The 17,588-nt window shown below is 36.5% G+C and overlaps 1 protein-coding gene across 4 annotated transcripts in view; it reads right to left on the reverse strand.

The window, feature by feature from the left end:
* Positions 1 to 1,721: 1,721 nt before the first annotated feature.
* LOC123635370 (TLC domain-containing protein 4-like) overlaps positions 1,722 to 17,588 on the reverse strand; it is a 95,119-nt gene continuing 79,252 nt past the window's right edge. For all 4 annotated transcript variants that reach the window (XM_045547482.1, XM_045547481.1, XM_045547479.1 and 1 more), the window contains exons 6-7: positions 13,604 to 13,677; positions 1,722 to 2,152 (exon numbers count right to left, since the gene is read on the reverse strand). In XM_045547482.1, coding sequence (XP_045403438.1) covers positions 1,834 to 2,152; positions 13,604 to 13,677 — 393 coding nt within the window. In that variant the 3' untranslated portion in view covers positions 1,722 to 1,833. The remainder of the gene's footprint in view (positions 2,153 to 13,603; positions 13,678 to 17,588) is intronic.

The following is a 17,588-nucleotide window of genomic DNA, read 5'->3' on the forward strand; positions in this document are numbered from 1 at the left end:
TTTTTAAAAAGCCACTTTTCTTGCAAAAGAGCAAGAACAAGATAAAATCACTTGCTTTCCTATCCCCTCTAGACAACCAATATATATTTAAGTGTCTATGATATGGACAGCACTAAATTTAGTAACAAATTATCAATGTAATATTAACTTTTGAAAACAAATAACTATTTTACATTACTTTAATTCTTTCAAAAATAAATGTGCCTAGTGTAAGCCAAGCAATCTCATTTTATCAGTTAGTTATTGATTGAGATTTCAATTCCCTTCTTTAAATGTTCTAAAACTCATCAGTCTCTTTCTGCACTGGATAACCAAAACAAATCAAATCAAAAGTCCTGATTATATTTAGCTAGCCTTCGTTCATCAATATAGCATGAACATTGAAAGTGAGTCAAACATTCTCCTTCAAACTGAGAAATTGAATGGATTAGACCTTTTGACTTGGGTTCAATTAAGTTCAAGTATTCACCACCAGTTGAATTAAATTTCTTTTTTCCTTAGGTAAGAACAATCATTAAAGTCAAGTACTTGAAAAAATAAATAAAGGCAATAATAGATAAATATATAAGTTTATATTTGGATTGCAAGAATGAAAGTAAAAGCGCGCACGCACGCGCGCGCGCGCGCGCACACACACACACACACACACACACACACACACACACACACACATCACCAGTCATGTATCTTCACATAATCAGGCAATAATTCTGACAATTAGAATACTTGGATTAAATTCTCTTATTTTCTTCCTGTCCTTTAAGAAAGATAGAAATGCAAAGCACTCAAAATGCTGACTAAGCAAGCATGGGTGTAAATTGTGAGTAAAATATGAATACTGATTTTTTTTGTAATAATAGTTTAGATCTCATCAAGAAGAGGCCTATTTTAGGAGCACAATAAATACATATTGCATAAGACTTTGGAACTGATGATGTTGGGTTCTGAACTCATAGATTTTGCAAATAGAAATAATAAACTTTTCACAGAAAATTGCAAGGGAAGCAGACAGGGACAATAGTGTTAAAGCTCTTTTCTTAATGATTCTTCCTATTAGCCATAGGCTCTAAATAGTCATCTATCAACATGCATTTTTAGAAGAAATTCATCTCTTAAGGAGGTATATAAGATCTGTCTGAAGCCTTACTATAACATAAAAATGCAGTAATTTGATAAAATGCTAAAAATAGAAATAAGAAAGTGACATCTGAAAAATATCAAAATGAAGTAAGTACTTTCCATGCCTAACTAATGAAATATTCCCTAAGTGGTAAAATATTTCATCATTAGTAGATGATGATTGCATATTGGAAATGAAAAATATATCACTCTTGCATAGCCTAAGAAAAAGAACATGTCAACAATTTAGAAATTAAACCTGACACAGGTGTTGGCAGCCAAAGGAAGAAAAGAGTGCTTGACAACAAATGTTAAGAGCTATTTACAGATTTAAAAGCAGTTCCCATTCTCCCAGCAAAATTGGTGACATAAAACCAAGTGCACCAAATTATCATAGTCCTCTTGCTACAGAGAAAAATACCAATGCAAGTTAAGAGATTTCTGGAAAGATTCACTACTATATTTATAATTTTTATTCAAACCTTTAAGATTTTATCCATGCTTATAAATAATGCAGAAGAAAAGCAGAAAAGATATCTTAGAATGAAAACTAAATTTTAGTTTCTCTTTTCTAAAGGTAAAAAAAAAACAAGACACTGAAACCCTGAATAACAGTTATAATTAATAAAGAAGCACAAAAACATGCCAAGAATTCATCCTATCAGTAGATAAAATGATGGGTAGTAATGAAGTTTGCTTATCAATAGCACACCCTTAGTCAAGTTTTCCATTCTGAAGACTATTTTTATCTTTATCTTGTCTGATGAGAGAGATGACTTTGATGCATCCTTTTGAAATTTTGATCATCCACATGACATTCATCACATCCAAAACAAGACAGGAGGAGATCCAGGAACATTGGATTAATAATCCAAGCCTTCTGTAGGGTTCTGTTCCATACACAGAATATATGAAGCTATACAAAGGAGGTATTGAGACAATCCGCACGATGAAGAACACCACCGTCATGAGTATTCCATTGATGACATTAGCTTTGGAAAACTTAGGATACTTCAGAGCTTCAAAGAACCATCTGAAAAAAGAATTAAAGAAACATTCCATTTATGCTGCATCTCTGAGGAGTAACCATTTTAATTTCAGTTTGTAGTTTTTAAAATTCAGTGAATGTCCCCCTAAGATTTACATGGAGAGGCAAAGGGCCTACAATGGCCAACACAATGCTGAAAAAGAATAAAGTTGGAGGACTCATACCACCCATTTTCCAAGACTTACTACAAAGCTACAGTAATCAAGACAGCATAGCATTGGTGAAAGAATAAACAAATCAGTAGAGAGCTGAGAAATAAACCCGCACAAATATACTACTCAACTGATTTTTGACAAAGGCTTGTAAAAGTTATTCCATGGAGAAAGAATGTCTTTTCAACAAACTGTGCAAAATTGTATATACATATGTAGAAAAATGAACTTAGGAGAGACCTTATACCACACACAAAAATTAACTCAAAATGGATCATAGACCTAAATGTAAAATGCAAAACTATAAAATTTCCAGAAGAAAACATGGAAAAAATCTGTATGATCTTGGGTTTTGTAATAATATTTTAGATACAACACCAAAAGCATAATCCATGCCAGAAAGACTGATCAGTTGGACTTCACTAAAATTAAAAATTTGCTCCTCTGTTAGGAGAATGAAAAGACAACCACACAGTGGGAGAAAATATTTACAGCATACATATATGATAAGATATACATAGAATTCTTAAAACTCAATAATAACCCAATTAAAACATGGGAAAAAGTTTACTTACTGTGCCATAGTAACCTAAGAGGCTAACAATAGGGGAAACTGGATGTAGGGTATATGGGAACCCTCTGTGTCATCCTTGCAACTTTTCTGCGAATGTAAAACTATTCTAGAACAAAAACTTTATTTTTTAAAAGTTCAGTGAACACTTGCTCCATTCTACTTTTTCCTCCTTAAAAAAACTACCTCGCCTAATTTTACATCATTGTTTTAGAGTTTAAATTGTAAAGGCAGTAAAACATATCCATGTATCTTAATATTCATTTTGACTGACTTAGTCATGATTAAGCTAAAACTCCTCAAGCTAAGAAACTAAAAATTAATAGTGAAAAAGCCTCAAAGTATCTTATGGAGAGATTAAAACATCAAATAGGAATAATTTATAGAATAAGAGACATATTAATATTACAATTTTTTAGGATCAAAAGGGCTAAATTATTTAAGACAATTAAAAGAGAAACTATTTAGACAGCAACAAATTAATAAAAATAATACTGCAAACAGGAAAAACATCCCTGAAGCAGTAACACCCACACCTTTGGTCCAGATCTCCTATCCCCCAGCCTTCTCTTCTCCAAAGACCTCCCTTATTCTCCTTCAGCCATTCATTTCTTTGACTACAGGGTGGCCTTGAGATTCCTCAAGAAATGCTATACCTCAAATAACCCATTCCTCTTTAATCATAAGCCTTTCATTTTTCATTTCACCTAATTCCACCTAAACTACTTGTTTGACCTCCAAACCCTCAAATCCCTCTCTATCAGCCTCCACACTTTGACTTCCTTTCATACTTCATCTGAACTCAAAGTCAACATCACAACACACAGAACACACATTGCAACACCTATCAGCACCTCCAGTTCTCTTGCCACGTCACCTATCCCACGCACCCTGCCTATCTCGATGTTCCATCAGGCCAACTTTCCTTAGGCAGTATAGTATGCCAGGAAGAGCAGGTACAGTGCTATCCAATCAGACTGCCTGGGTTCAAAGCCTGGTTCTGCCACTTAGCAGCTGGTGGTCTTATCTCTCTCTCTCTCTCTCTCTATTGACCTGTATGTCTCAGTTTTATCTCTATAAATGAGTATAATAATACCTCCTTTGTACTATAAAGCTGTTATGACACATGGTAAGAACTCCCTCATGAGTTCAATAAATAACTATTATTACCCTGATCTTCATATATTAAGATAAATGGCACAGATATCTTTTTAAGAGCTACAAACCTCAGGTGAATTTTCAAATTGGCTTGACATTTCTTTTATTTAACTCCATATTCTCCATACAACTGCTTCCAAACCTGTCCTCTCACTCAGGTCACTTCCCTTCCTCATTCACTTCTGCATCTCAATCCCATCAGAGGAACTGGCCTCTTCTATTACTGAGATACAGTTGACTCTTACAATACAGGGGTTAGAGGTGCTGATTCCCCTCATAGTAAAAAATCTGCACATAACTTCTGACTCCCCCAAAATTTAACTATGAATAGCCTACTGTTGACTGGAAGCCTTACCAATAACACAGTGAATTAACACATATTGTATCTGTATTATATTTACTCTTACAATAAAACAAGCTTAAGAAAGAAAATATTATTAAGAAAATCTTAAGAGAAAATATGTTTACTATTCCTTAAGTGGAAGTGGATCTTCATCTTCATTGTCCTAACATTGACTGAGGAGGAGGGGGAGCCGGAGGAGGGACTGGTCTTGCTGTCTCAGGGGTGGCAGAGGTGGAGATGTGGAAGGGGAGCCAGGCAAGGCAAGCATATTTGGCATAACTTTTATTGGGAAAAAAATCCATGTACAAACAGACGTATGCAGTTCAAATCCATGTTGTTCAAGGGTCAACTATATTATAGTCCATCAACCACTAATTCCTTCCATTCTGACCCCAAGATCTCAAAACTTCTTTTCAGGCACCTTTACCTTCATACTCAGAAGAATACCTACCTTCTGAGACTTTATTCAATAAATTATCCCCTTTCCCTCGCTCCACCAAGTTCCCCATCTATAAATTGATTTTTTCCTTCTCTCTTACTAACATGCTCCATTCTTCCTAATCCAAAAATCTCTTGTTCTCTGCTGCCCTTCCTTGCCAAACTTTTTGAAAGAGGACTCAACAACATATTCATAGACATTCTTACTACGTTTCAAAATCCAGTACAATATGGATCTCTCTGCAAAAGTAACTGGTCACCACTGGCTTTCTCATAACCAAGACAGTTCATCTTAGCCTTCATCCCGTTGACCTCCGTATAGCTTATGACACTGCCAACCACCATACTCCCTCTCTCTTTCCTTGACTGCCACAATACTATTAATATTTCGTATTGATTCCTTAACTCTGTGTTAAGAATCAGTCTTCACCTTCCTCTGTCTGTCCCCTTGTGCTTCCTAGGGACCGCTTCTTTCTGAATGCTCTATCAGGCCATTTCACCCATTCTCAGGGGCTCAACAACCCTGTGTATATAGATGACACAAATCTTCTGGTTTCAAGGGCTCTCTTAAGCTCTGCTTGTGGTTCCTTATTTCTAGTTTCTTGCCGGGCATCTTTACCCGACAAACCACAAATTCTCAAATATGTGTAAAACTTAACATGCCTAAGACCAATACCCTAATCCTTGTTCAAACTCCCTTTTCCCATTGCCACAGGAAACTACTTGTTTCTCATCTGATCCTCCCAATCTCAATCAATGAGATCACCATCAACTCAGACATCCAAATCAAAAGCCTGAACTATTCCTACAGTCGATTACCAAGCCCTGTCTGTTTTATCTCCTAGAATTCTTTCTAGTCCTCCTCTGGCTCTTCCCATTCCCACTGCTGCCATTATATTAATAATTTTTGGTCCCCAGCATCTTACTTAAATGACTATAGTAACCCAACTGGTCTCTCTGACTCTACCTTTCTAGGCTTTTCCCTTCAATGCCACAAGTCCTCCACTATATTTAAGCCCAGACTACGTCCTGTTCTACAAACACTTCACGCACTTTCCAAATTTTTGGTTGTCTAGAAATGTAATTACCTACAAACCTAAACTTAAAGAACTTATCCTTTGGCTTTACTATGGAATAACTGTGTTTAATTTCTTCTGATTTTTCCATCTGACCAGGGTTTAGTCTTTAAGCCAGTTTCTTTCAAAAGAAAGAACCCACATATTAATTCAAGGTAAAATAATATTTACTTAACTGTCTTCCTTACCTTCCTCTCCCATGAGCAGGACAACCACTTATTTTGTTGGAATCTACCTCTTCTTATATAATTAGAATATGCTTTCATTCCAATAAATAAAGGCTAACTGCCTATGAAGATATGTACTGAATCTAAAAGGCAAGGGCACAAGGCGGGAAGAGGGCAGGCACACATGTGGGAAGGAAGGAGAGAGGGAGAACACTCTCTCTTACCCACCATCTACAGCTACTACTAAGACAGGTATCGAAGAGAATATAGCAAATTGTATGTTTACAATCCTCCCAACTCCACAGAGAAAATTCTGTCTTTGGTCATTTAAGCACTTCCTCTCCCTGCCTGTCTAAAGGAACTTGAACTTTCTATTAAATTTCCTGGGAGTTGATTGTGTACAAGTTTGGCACTCACTACAAATAGTGTAAAAATAGGAACTATCTGGTCTAATTCACATTTGAATTAGAGGCGAGAGGGCTATTTGCAAGTAGAGAAAGAAAGAAAAAAAAGTGAGAAAAGAGGATAGGGGCAAAGAATCAGTCCCCACAAGACACTGGCTTGGTGAGTTTTGGAGTTGGGAGCCGACAGTAAGAAGTTTGAAAGAACCTTGGGAAAGCTGCGAGGTCCAGCAGATATTGTGTGTTCGAGAGGAATGAAGAGAATTTTAAGAAGTGCTGTTGTGAGTAACAAACTGAATCTTTGTTGGTACCTTTGGAAAAACTCCAGTAAGGATTTGGATGCTGTACCATTTCTTGGACTCTACACAGGGACTGGGCCAGGAGCGGACCCTACTTATATCCTGGTTGGCAAATGTAATTCTTTCAGGTATGTAAACATTTGTATTTAAGAAATATTAACCCTGAAAAGTTAGGAGTTCAGGAACTTAATTTTAAAAAAGTTGTTTTCCACCCCAATATTATATTGCTTCCCCTCCTACTTTTAAATTAATCTTTCATTATATCTACTCTTTTTTTCTCTTACTTCCCGATTCTAGACATTTAACTTTATCTGTTACATTCCATCTTTTCTTATAGCTTAAAATGTCACCACTTTTCTGATCATTCCAGCATTCCTGACTCTAGCTCTTAGTAAATTTCCACTCAGATGCTCTGTGTGTCCCTTATGCAATAATACAACATCTCCACTTACCACCCTCCCTCCTCATCTTCCTAATTCCCTATCACTTTTGATGGGCCCCCTTCTCCAGGTCCAATGTATGGATTTATTTTATATTTGTCCCTATTTTCTATTTCTAATTTTTTATCCATTGCCTATTTCATTTTTCTTCTTTCAAAATCTCTATGTTTTTCATCTCTCTATTCCCACAGCCTAATTGGGCTCTTATGTACTTTCTGAACTAATGAAATTATACCATTCATTCACACAGCTAAGACCTGGATGCTAGCCTCCTAACCTAAATGTTTGTCTCCAATGTTACAATCTATCCTACAAATATCAAAAATTATAATCATTCAGTGCACTTTTCAGAATGTCTTTCTCCACGATAACATAGTCTCGCTGTCCACTGGGGGTCAAGGTCAGTCAGTGCTCCCAGGCACTCAGCACCCTCTCTGGCTACCCGTCCTCCTAAGACATACTCTCTGATCCTACAAGTCTATACCCTTTCTCTTTCCCACAGCATGTTTATTCCACTTTTCAAAAACCTATGTTTATTCTTTTCTTCCTGAGTGGAGGGCTTTCCCTCCCCATCCACTTCTTTAAAAAGTCCTAAAACTTACAAGAGTGTGCCCCACCTTCTCTGTGAAGCCTTGCATGACAAATATCCGTCCAATAACAGGTATTAAAATGTGGTCCATGGACCCCTGAGGCCTTTTCAGGAGGTCTATAAGGGAAAGTTATTTTTATAATAATGCTAAAATGTTATTTGCCTTTTTTGCCGTGTTGATTTCTGCACTGGTAGTGCAGCACACTAGTGGATAAAACCACTGGTGTCTTAGCACAAATTAAGGCAATGGCAAGAAATGGTATTATTAGCCATTGCATTCTTCACTGGTACAGACTTGCAGTTAAAAACAAAAATAAAATCAGAAAAAAGGGAAAAAATAGTTTCATTTAGGAATACCTTTGGTGAAGCCATAAGAATTATTGATTTTATTAAATTATGACCTTTGAGTAAGTGCCTTTTAAATATTCTGTATGATAAAATGGGAAGTACACAAAAAGCCCCTCTGCTACAAAGTACAATGGTTGTCTTGAGGAAAAATCCTTGGATGATGGTTTGAACTGTAAGCTAAACTACCTGGTTTTTCCACGGAATACCATTTTTACTTAAACAACAAACTGTGATTGCTTAGGCATTTGGCAGGTATTATCTCCAAAATGAAGAAAGTGGGTTTATCACATCAAGGAAAACAACTGACAGTATTCGTTGCTGATAACAAAATTTGAACTTTCAAATGAAAAGCAGAATTTTGGAAAATTTGTATCTGCCACAGTGAGCTTGACAACCTTCCAAAACTTAAAGACTTTTCTAACAAGATCTCTGATATTATCTAATGTATTTTTTTAATGTCATCTAATAAATGTGTTAACATTTTGAAGACCTACATAACTCAGTGAACCAATATTTTCCAAATGATGAAGACACGATGAATCAAGATTATGCATGGATAAAAGATTCAAAGCCCAAGAAAGACCAAAGGATTTGAATGTAGTAGAGTACAAAAAGTTCACTTTTGTGATATGGTGTGAGTCCACATTTAACTACCCTTTAAGAAACTACCTCTTGGTATACTTCAGTGATATATTAAAGAAGAATATCCATAATTATTTGAAAAGGCTACTAAAATACTCCTCCCTCTTCCTACTATATTATTAACTCAGGGAGACTGGATATTTCTCCTATGCTTCAACCAAAACAACATCACAACAGACTGAAAACAGAAGCAGACTTGAGAATCCAGCTGAATTCAATCATTCCAGATAGTAAAGAGACTGAAAAAATGTGAAACAGTGACACTATTCCTAATGAAATTTTTTTTGTTGCTTTTGGCAATATGTTTTTCACGTTACACACAGAAAAAAAACTATGTTAACATGCAATATTGTTAGTACTAAATGAATTAATAAATATTTTAAGCATCTCCATTTTTATTTCCAATATGGTAAATATCAATAGATACAACCCACAGGAAAGAAATCATTCAGGTCCTCAGTAACTTATGAGACCAACAAGTTTGAGAACCATTGTTTCACCATTGATATTAGTACTTTTTTTGGGGGGGGGTTCCTTTTTCACACGTCATGTTTTAGTACCTCATTATTTTATATTTTTTAGTATTATTTTCTCAAACACAGAATTGAAGGCAGACATTATATATGAAGCTCCCTGAGGGCAGGCTCTGGGATGTTTAGGTACTAAAGAGGTATTTAATAAGTACTGAATGAACATACTAAGGAACATAGGTGTGAAGTTTTTATAAGGTATGCCATTTTAATAAAAATTCATAAAATATGTCCTCATAACAGTTAAGGACATTTAGGCAAGAAAGAAATTACCACCATTAAATTATTTTTTACAAAACAAACCTACCATGTGGGTACTACTCAGCATCAGTAATTTACTTGAAGCCAGGTGCCTAAACTTTATTCCAGTCCTCTTTTACTTTATATCCCACCACATACGTACCATGTTGCCTTCTTAAATCATGCAAAGCTCTAAAATGGAGAGAATATAAACATACCACAAACTATAAAGAAAACAACAAAACTGCAGAATTCTGACAGTGCTTAAGTAGCTCTGCCCAATTTTGTTATAATCTCCTTGCTGCCTGATGAGATCATTTCTTCCTCATATTCCAACCCGTTTTCATCTTCTTAACTTACAAAGGATTCAAAGCTTTTAGATAAAAGTATAGCATAACCTTTTACTATAAAATTAAAGAATAAACTATCTCTAATTTTATGATTTCTTGAAAAGAATTTCAAACAAAAACAAACAGGTTTCTGTGCCAAAGTTAGCTTTTTCCTGCTTCAAAATATCATAATCAGAATCATATTCGAGACAGAATTTGCTAAAGCTTAACTCATTACCTCGTGGAAGTCATTCATTCAAAAGGCAATGAGATGTCTACTATGTGCCAGATAACACGTGGATGCTGGACCATGCAAAGTTTAACCAAATTTGGCCCTTGATCTAATGAAATGTAAAGATAACAGGAAACAGAAAAAAGAGAACTTTACAATAAGACATATTAAGTGTAGTACTATAAACATATGTTGCTATTATGAAAGCACAAGTAAGGGGCACCCAACCCATCCTGGAAAGAGATGGATTTTAATGATGGAAATGATCCCTGGGTTGAGTCTTGAATAAAGAGCAAGAAGACAGGAAGCCTTGCCAGCAAACGGACAAGTTGGTACGACATGGGAGTTTGAGGAAACGTAGCAGAAGCAAATCAGCTCTACTTGGAGAGCTTTCTGTGTCACCTTAAAGAGCTCATATTTTATCGTATCAGCAGCAGGAGCCACTGCGAGGTTTCAACCAGAGGAGCTGCATATTATCTTCATTGTGGAAGATAATACTATAGAAGAGAGATGAAAGGGGAACGGAACTGGAGGCAGGGAAGATGGTCTGGAGCAGGGACCAGAAAACTTTTCCCACAAAGAGCCAGAGAGTAGACATTAGAGCAGTTGCCTTTGGAGGCCACACATCCTCTGCCACAACTACTCAACTCAGCTGTTGTAGGGTGAAAGCAGTCTGGGCAGACACGTGAACATGACTATGCTCCGATATAACATTATTTACAAAACAGGCAGTGGGTCTGGCCCATGAGCCATACTTTGCCAACCTGGCCTAGAGCAGCACTGCCCCAGAGAACTTTGTACAATAATGAAACACGCCTGTACTACAGTGTGTTGCTCAGTGCAGTAGCCACTAGACATGCAGACCCATGAGGCACTGGAAATGCCAAAAGTCAGACTGAGGAACTGAAGTTTTAATTTTATTTCATTTTAAATGATTTTAATCTAAATAGTCGTGTGTGGCTTGTGACAACTCTACTGAATGGTACAGAGTTGGAAGCAGGCAAGGCAGGCCAGGCAGGAGATGATGAACTAGGGCACAGACAGTAGAAATGGAGAAGAGGCAGCAAAGATGAGGGGTATTTAGGAGGTGATACGGTAGGACCCAATGATGGAGCAAATATAAGTGAGGGAAAACAGCCAAAGATGCTTCTCATGCGTCCAGCAGGGTAACCTGGTGGACAGCTGGACCACACACTGAAGGAGAGCGTACAGGCAAAATATGCTCTGTTGTTTTAGACACGTTGAACTTGATATGCTACCTAAGAGGAGAAAACACTTGACTAGAATACAAAGAAGAAGGTAATACTAAACATGGTCTTTTTATATAAAAACAACTGTGGTACAGGGATATTAAGTAACTTGTTCAGGGTCATAACAAGGAAGTGGCAAAGTTGAATTGCAACTTGAGTTTACTTGATTCCAAAACTCATGCATAGTCCATTACACCAAGTTGAGCAATTAGGTAATAGGTGAGGGCTTGAGAGGAAGAACTCACTCAGAGAGAAGCATACGGAAGATCATGGGCCCAGAAGAGCGCCCAGTGGGACACCAGCATTTAAGAAACTATTTCTTGCCTGTAATCCTAGCACTCTGGGAGGCCGAGGTGGGAGGATTGTTTGAGCTCAGGAGTTCGAGACCAGCCTGAGCAAGAGCGAGACCCTGTCTCTACTAAAAACAGGAAGAAATTAGCCAAACAACTAAAAATAGAAAAAATTAGCCAGGCATGGTGGCACGTGCCTATAGGCCCAGCTACCCGGGAGGCTGAGGCAGGAGGATTGCTTGAGCCCAGGAGTTTGAGGTTGCTGTGAGCTAGGCTGACACCACGGCACTCTAGCCAGGGTGACAGAGTGGGACTCTGCCTCAAAAAAAAAAAAAAAAAAGAAAGAAACTATTTCTTACCAAAAAAGACTAAAAAGGAATGATTAGAGAAATACAGGGAGAACAGGTGAATGCAGCATCATGAAAGGAAAGGGAGTCTGCCATTAAAGGAGGGTGTGGTCAATAGAATAAAGTCCAGAGTGAGACAACACCACAGGCCCCAAAGAGAGTTCACTGGTTTTTGCAACTGCAAATCATCGATGCCTTTAGTGAAACAGTCTCGGCAAAACGGCAGCGCAAGAAGCCTAATTATAATGGGCTAAACAGCAAAAAGGATATGACAAAGTAGAGAAAGCAGATATAAACCATGCACTTTGAGTGTTTAGTAGGTTTTGGCACAATGAATGCATGCTAGATTTAGCACTTACTGAATACACAGTGAATGACAAGTACTGTGTCACGTGCTCTACACACATAATCCCATTTAATCTTCACAAAAAAACTGTGAGACCTGTAAGTATCATTATCCCTATTTTATAGGTAAGAAAACTGAGTCTCCAAGAAGTTAAATAATCTTCTACTTATACACAATGGTAAGTGGGAAAGCTAGGATCTGAATCCAGGTCTTCTGACTTCAAAGAACACATTCTTTCCTCTATGCTTTCACATTATCAGAGTCTTTGAAGACTGCAGAAGAAATATTTCTTAAAAATATTTAAATGGCCTCAAGCTCAAGGAACTAATTGTCTTCTTGAAGAAATAAGATTATAATACATGGAACACTGGCGAACAAAATAAGACAGTCCATAAGTACTTGGGAAAGAAAAGGTTAAGCAGCAGATCTGCAATCTCTTCTCTCCTGTCTGGGGACAGAAACATCATGCCCTTCTCACCCCGACCCATGGCAAGAAAAAAGACAAGAAAAAACAAGCAATTTTTCAAAGATATATAAACAGACAACAAGCATATGAGAAGATGCTCAACATCATGAATCACAAAAAATGCAAATCAAAGCCATATGAGATAATCACCTCGCATCCATTAGGAAGGCTACTATCAAAAAACAGAAAATAGCAAGTTTTGGGAAGAATGCAGAGCAATTGGAACCCTTTTGCACTGTTGGTGGGAATATAAACAATAGAAAAATTAGCCAGGTGTTGTGGCATACACCTGTAGTCTCAGCCATTCGGGAGGTTGAGGCAGGAGAATTGTTTGAGCCCAGGAGTTCAAGGTTGCAGTGAGCTATGATGATGCCACTGCACTCTAGCCTGGGCAAAAGAGCAAGACACCATTTCAAAACAAAACAAGGACATTGGACTTGGCAATGATTTTTTCGGTTATGATACCAAAAGGACAGGCAACAAAAACAAAAATAAACAAATGGGACAACATCAACTTTAAAAATTTCTGCACATCAAAAGAAACAATCAACAGAGTGAAAAGGTAACCTATGGAATGAAAGAAAATACTTACAAATATTAATGTATCTGATAAAGCATTAATATTTAGAATATAGAACAAACTACTATAACTTAACGCTGACAAAACCCCACTTAAAAAATGGGCAAAGGGCTTGAACAGGCAAACATTTGTACCCCTGTAATATTTTGAAATAAAAAAATAAAATAAAAATAAAATATTAATAATAACATCAGTAACCTACCGCTGATTCACAAAAGGGCTGGAAAGCTCTGCAAGCAGGCGAAAATTCCCAATGAATGCCAGCACTCCATCTTTCTAGATGATAAACATAGAACACAATGTCAGGGATAACATTCTTATCAACATTTCCAAATACTGAAGAAATATTCAACAGCCTCTCGGCATAATACAACAATCAATATCAAAACAGACCAGAATTTTTCTACCTTTCATTGCTAATTTTCTTCTTTATGAAAATTTAGAAATGTCCTTAGAATTCTATAATATTTTTAAAAGACAGTATATTATACGCTTATGTTCATTATGTATATATAATATTCAATTATGAAAATAGGTTTTAAGCAGTTGTCTTATGTTGAACAAATGAACTCTGTAAATAACCATTAATAATGGCATTCTCAATTACTGTAGAAAGAATGATCACAAAGTAGCATGAATTTCAGAAGCTGAGGAATTTTATAACAAACACCTAATGGGAACTCATTTTTATATCCATTATTATAATAAGCACAAGCACCTTAAAAATCTCAAAAGTGTACTTATCCTAAATAACATATAAGCCTGTGAGCACCTTTGGGACCTTTCTAAATTTAAACATAATACCTATTACATCCCACTAATAATATGAAAAGTATAGCAGACTTAATAAACATTAGGGAAAAAAAGTATACATTCTAAAGAATTTTATTGAATATACTTCAAAATTTGCAACTAAGTAAAGGGAATCACTCCAGCACTTCCAATTAAATCAGAATCACGACTACATGCCAAAGAAAATATTCTTCCTCACCCCAACAGACACATGAAACTTCATAAACTATTTTTCTACTGGTTATTCCATGCTGCCTTCCAAACAAAAATACTATGAAACATTAAAAAAAAATACATTAACTTTTTATTTGAAGATATTTAGTATTTATCCATGAAAATTATTTTAGGAATTTAAAATCCAGAGCTGGATTATAAGAATTAGCTTTACCAAGGCTAATCTTAAACTTTTTATAATTTCAAATTCATTGTCCTTAATGATACTGGAATGTGTGGTGAGGACCACATTCTGGGGTTCTGGGAGTTAGGACTTCAACCTCCTATTAATTTTGGAAGGGACACAATTTGACCCATAATAATGCTCAATCCCAAATTCTTTTCTATATGTTGTGCAGTATGTTCTCTTTTGGCTATCAATCTCCCTAATTTAATTTGATGTATCTGTCCATAAGAACATGTTATGATATACTAATATATATAAAATATATTGTATGGATTTCCATATATAATGAAGATAACCTCCTTTATCAGTGATGTCTGGGGAATTCTGGTGTTTGTATTTTAACTGTTCTCGTTTTCATTATCTAAACCCTTAGAAAATACAGTCACAGTATTCACAGTATTGTAGATTACCCAAACACTATCTCAGTACAAATCACAACAGTTAATCTAAGAGGCAAAGTCAAAGATAGGTTGTTATTGCTCACAAATACAACACACTTGAATTGCATCAATCAATGTGATGCAACAACAGATGATCCATTACCGTGAACCTCAAATCATTTTTTAATTTTTTTAATGTTTGCCTTTTTTTGAGACAGAGTCTTGCTCTGTCACCAGGGCTAGAGTACCATGGCATCAGCCTAGCTCACAGCAACCTCAGACTCCTGGGCTCGAGCGATCCTCCCACCTTGGCCTCCCAGAGTACTAGGATTATAGCTGTGAGCCACCGTGCCCAGCCGTGAACCGCAAATCATAGTTGCCATGATTTTTCTATCACAGGAGGAGGTTCCCCAGGATGCAGGATTTTCAGTGGTAAAATGGTAAAACCTGTGGGCAGACCACTCCCATCTTTATTTTATTATAAATTCATTTTAATTAATAGAGAATCACATTTCCAACTAGGAAACAGGAAGAATGAGAAAAGAACAAATGTCTGACCTCTATAACTTATCCAGCATAAAGTACTTTAAAGATAACAGGAAACAAACTGCCACTTACATTTCAAGCCCCTGGATATTTTATGTGCTTTTTTAATTTAAAAAATTGGTGACTTGTTCAAAGTTTAGGTGAGTTTTTTTCCAAAAAATTGGTTGGAATATTTGCGTTAAGAAGAGTTTGGACAGCCGGGTGTGGTGGCTCACGCCTATAATCCTAGCATTCTGAGAGATGGAGGTGGGAAGATTGCTTGAGCTCATGAGTCCAGCCTGAGCAAGAGACACCTTCGAGACACCTGCCCCAAAAAAGAAGAGTTTGGACGAACAAGTAACTGTGTTCAATTGTAGATAATCCAAGTAAAATAAGAAAGCTCTAATGTTCTGTTTTTCTTTCCTCCATAGTTAAATTCTGCCGTGAATTAGGGTAAGGGAGAACTTTGAAAATAGTATACAACTAGAAAGTGACTCTTGTAGGAACAAAAAATGGAAGGACAAAGTTATTTTAATGAGATTCTTACTTGGACCAGATATAAACATTTTTGAAGTATTTCTATTAGTATGATCCTTCACTATAATGGATTCGTATATATAATAAACATGCACACTTGTTTCTAAAAAATAAATCCTATCGTTTAAAACGTTGCCCTTCTCCCCTCAGTTTAAGGCAGCTCTTCTTCCAATCTATTTTTCCTAACAAGTTTCTTCTTTTGATTTGTTGTTTAAAGTCTACAATATTCTACTTAATAATGTCCAATGTTTAGAGAATATGACAGAACAGATTGAAGCAAATGGAGTTCATATGTTCCTAAGGCCAGCCAAAATCCTTGCTAAATTACTTACTGTAGCCTTCAAATAGTTTCTCCTATGATGAAATCCAATACTGAAATCTGTTTTTATTTTTTATTCTTTTTAAGTATTATTATTATTATTATTGAGACAGGGTCTTGCTCTGTTGCCCAGGCTGGGGACACTGGCGTTATAATAGGTCACTGCAACCTCAAACTCCTGGGCTCAAGCAATTCTCCTGCCTCAGCCTCCTAAGTGGCTGGGACTACAGGTACATGCCACCTACACCAGGCTAATTTTTCTATTTTTTGTAGAGACGGGGTCTCACTCTTGCTCAAGCTGGTCTCTAACTCCTGACCTCAAGCAATCCTCCCTCCTTGGCCTCCTAAAATGCTAAGATTACAGGTGTGAGCCACCGTGCTTGACCCTGTTTTATTTTTAACAAAATTTGACATTCTATTTCTAAAATATTTTAAGGGCTGGGCGCAGTGGCTCATGCCTGTAATCCTAGCACTCTGGGAGGCTGCGGTGGGAGGATCGTTTGAGCTCAGGAGTTCAAGACCAGCCTGAGCAAGAGCAAGACTCCATCTCTACTAAAAGATTGAAAGAAATTAGCTGGACAGCTAAAAATATATAAAAAAAATTAGCCGGGCATGGTGGCACATGTCTGTAGTCCCAGCTACTTGAGAGGCTGAGGCAGAAGGATCGCTTGAGCCCAGGAGTTTGAGGTTGCTGTGAGCTATGATGACACCACTGCACTCTAGCCCAGGCAACAGAATAAGACTCTTGTCCCAAAAAAAAAAAATTTAAAGCAGACACCCCAAAGTCATGTAAAATATTGAAATAATATATTAGCAATAGGCTTAAACTTTAAAAGAAAATTCTAAAAATTTCTCTCTAGCTAATATTAACTTTAAAAATATATCCATGAAGTATGCTATATCTAAGACATTTTATGAGAGTTTAAAAAATTCGTCCAACTCCTTTCATAGCGGTACAGAATTAAAAATAGCTATTAACATTAATCAAAGTACCAAATTATTATCAGATTAAACCTGACTTTATGATATTCTTTAAATATGAAAAGAGGTACTAGTAAAAATAGTAAATTTGGTATGTTGTTTTCATCTAATCAACTTGGCCAAAATGCAAATTATCCTCACTCTGAGGATATTTTCTCTTGAATTTAAAAAAAGGGGGGGTGGCTAACATTTTCATCCTTCTGCTAATTTCTCTTTCCTCTTTCCAAAGAGAAGGGTTAGCTCTCTTATTTCT

Source organism: Lemur catta, chromosome 3 (assembly GCF_020740605.2).
Source record: "Lemur catta isolate mLemCat1 chromosome 3, mLemCat1.pri, whole genome shotgun sequence".
NCBI classification, from domain to species: domain Eukaryota; kingdom Metazoa; phylum Chordata; class Mammalia; order Primates; family Lemuridae; genus Lemur; species Lemur catta.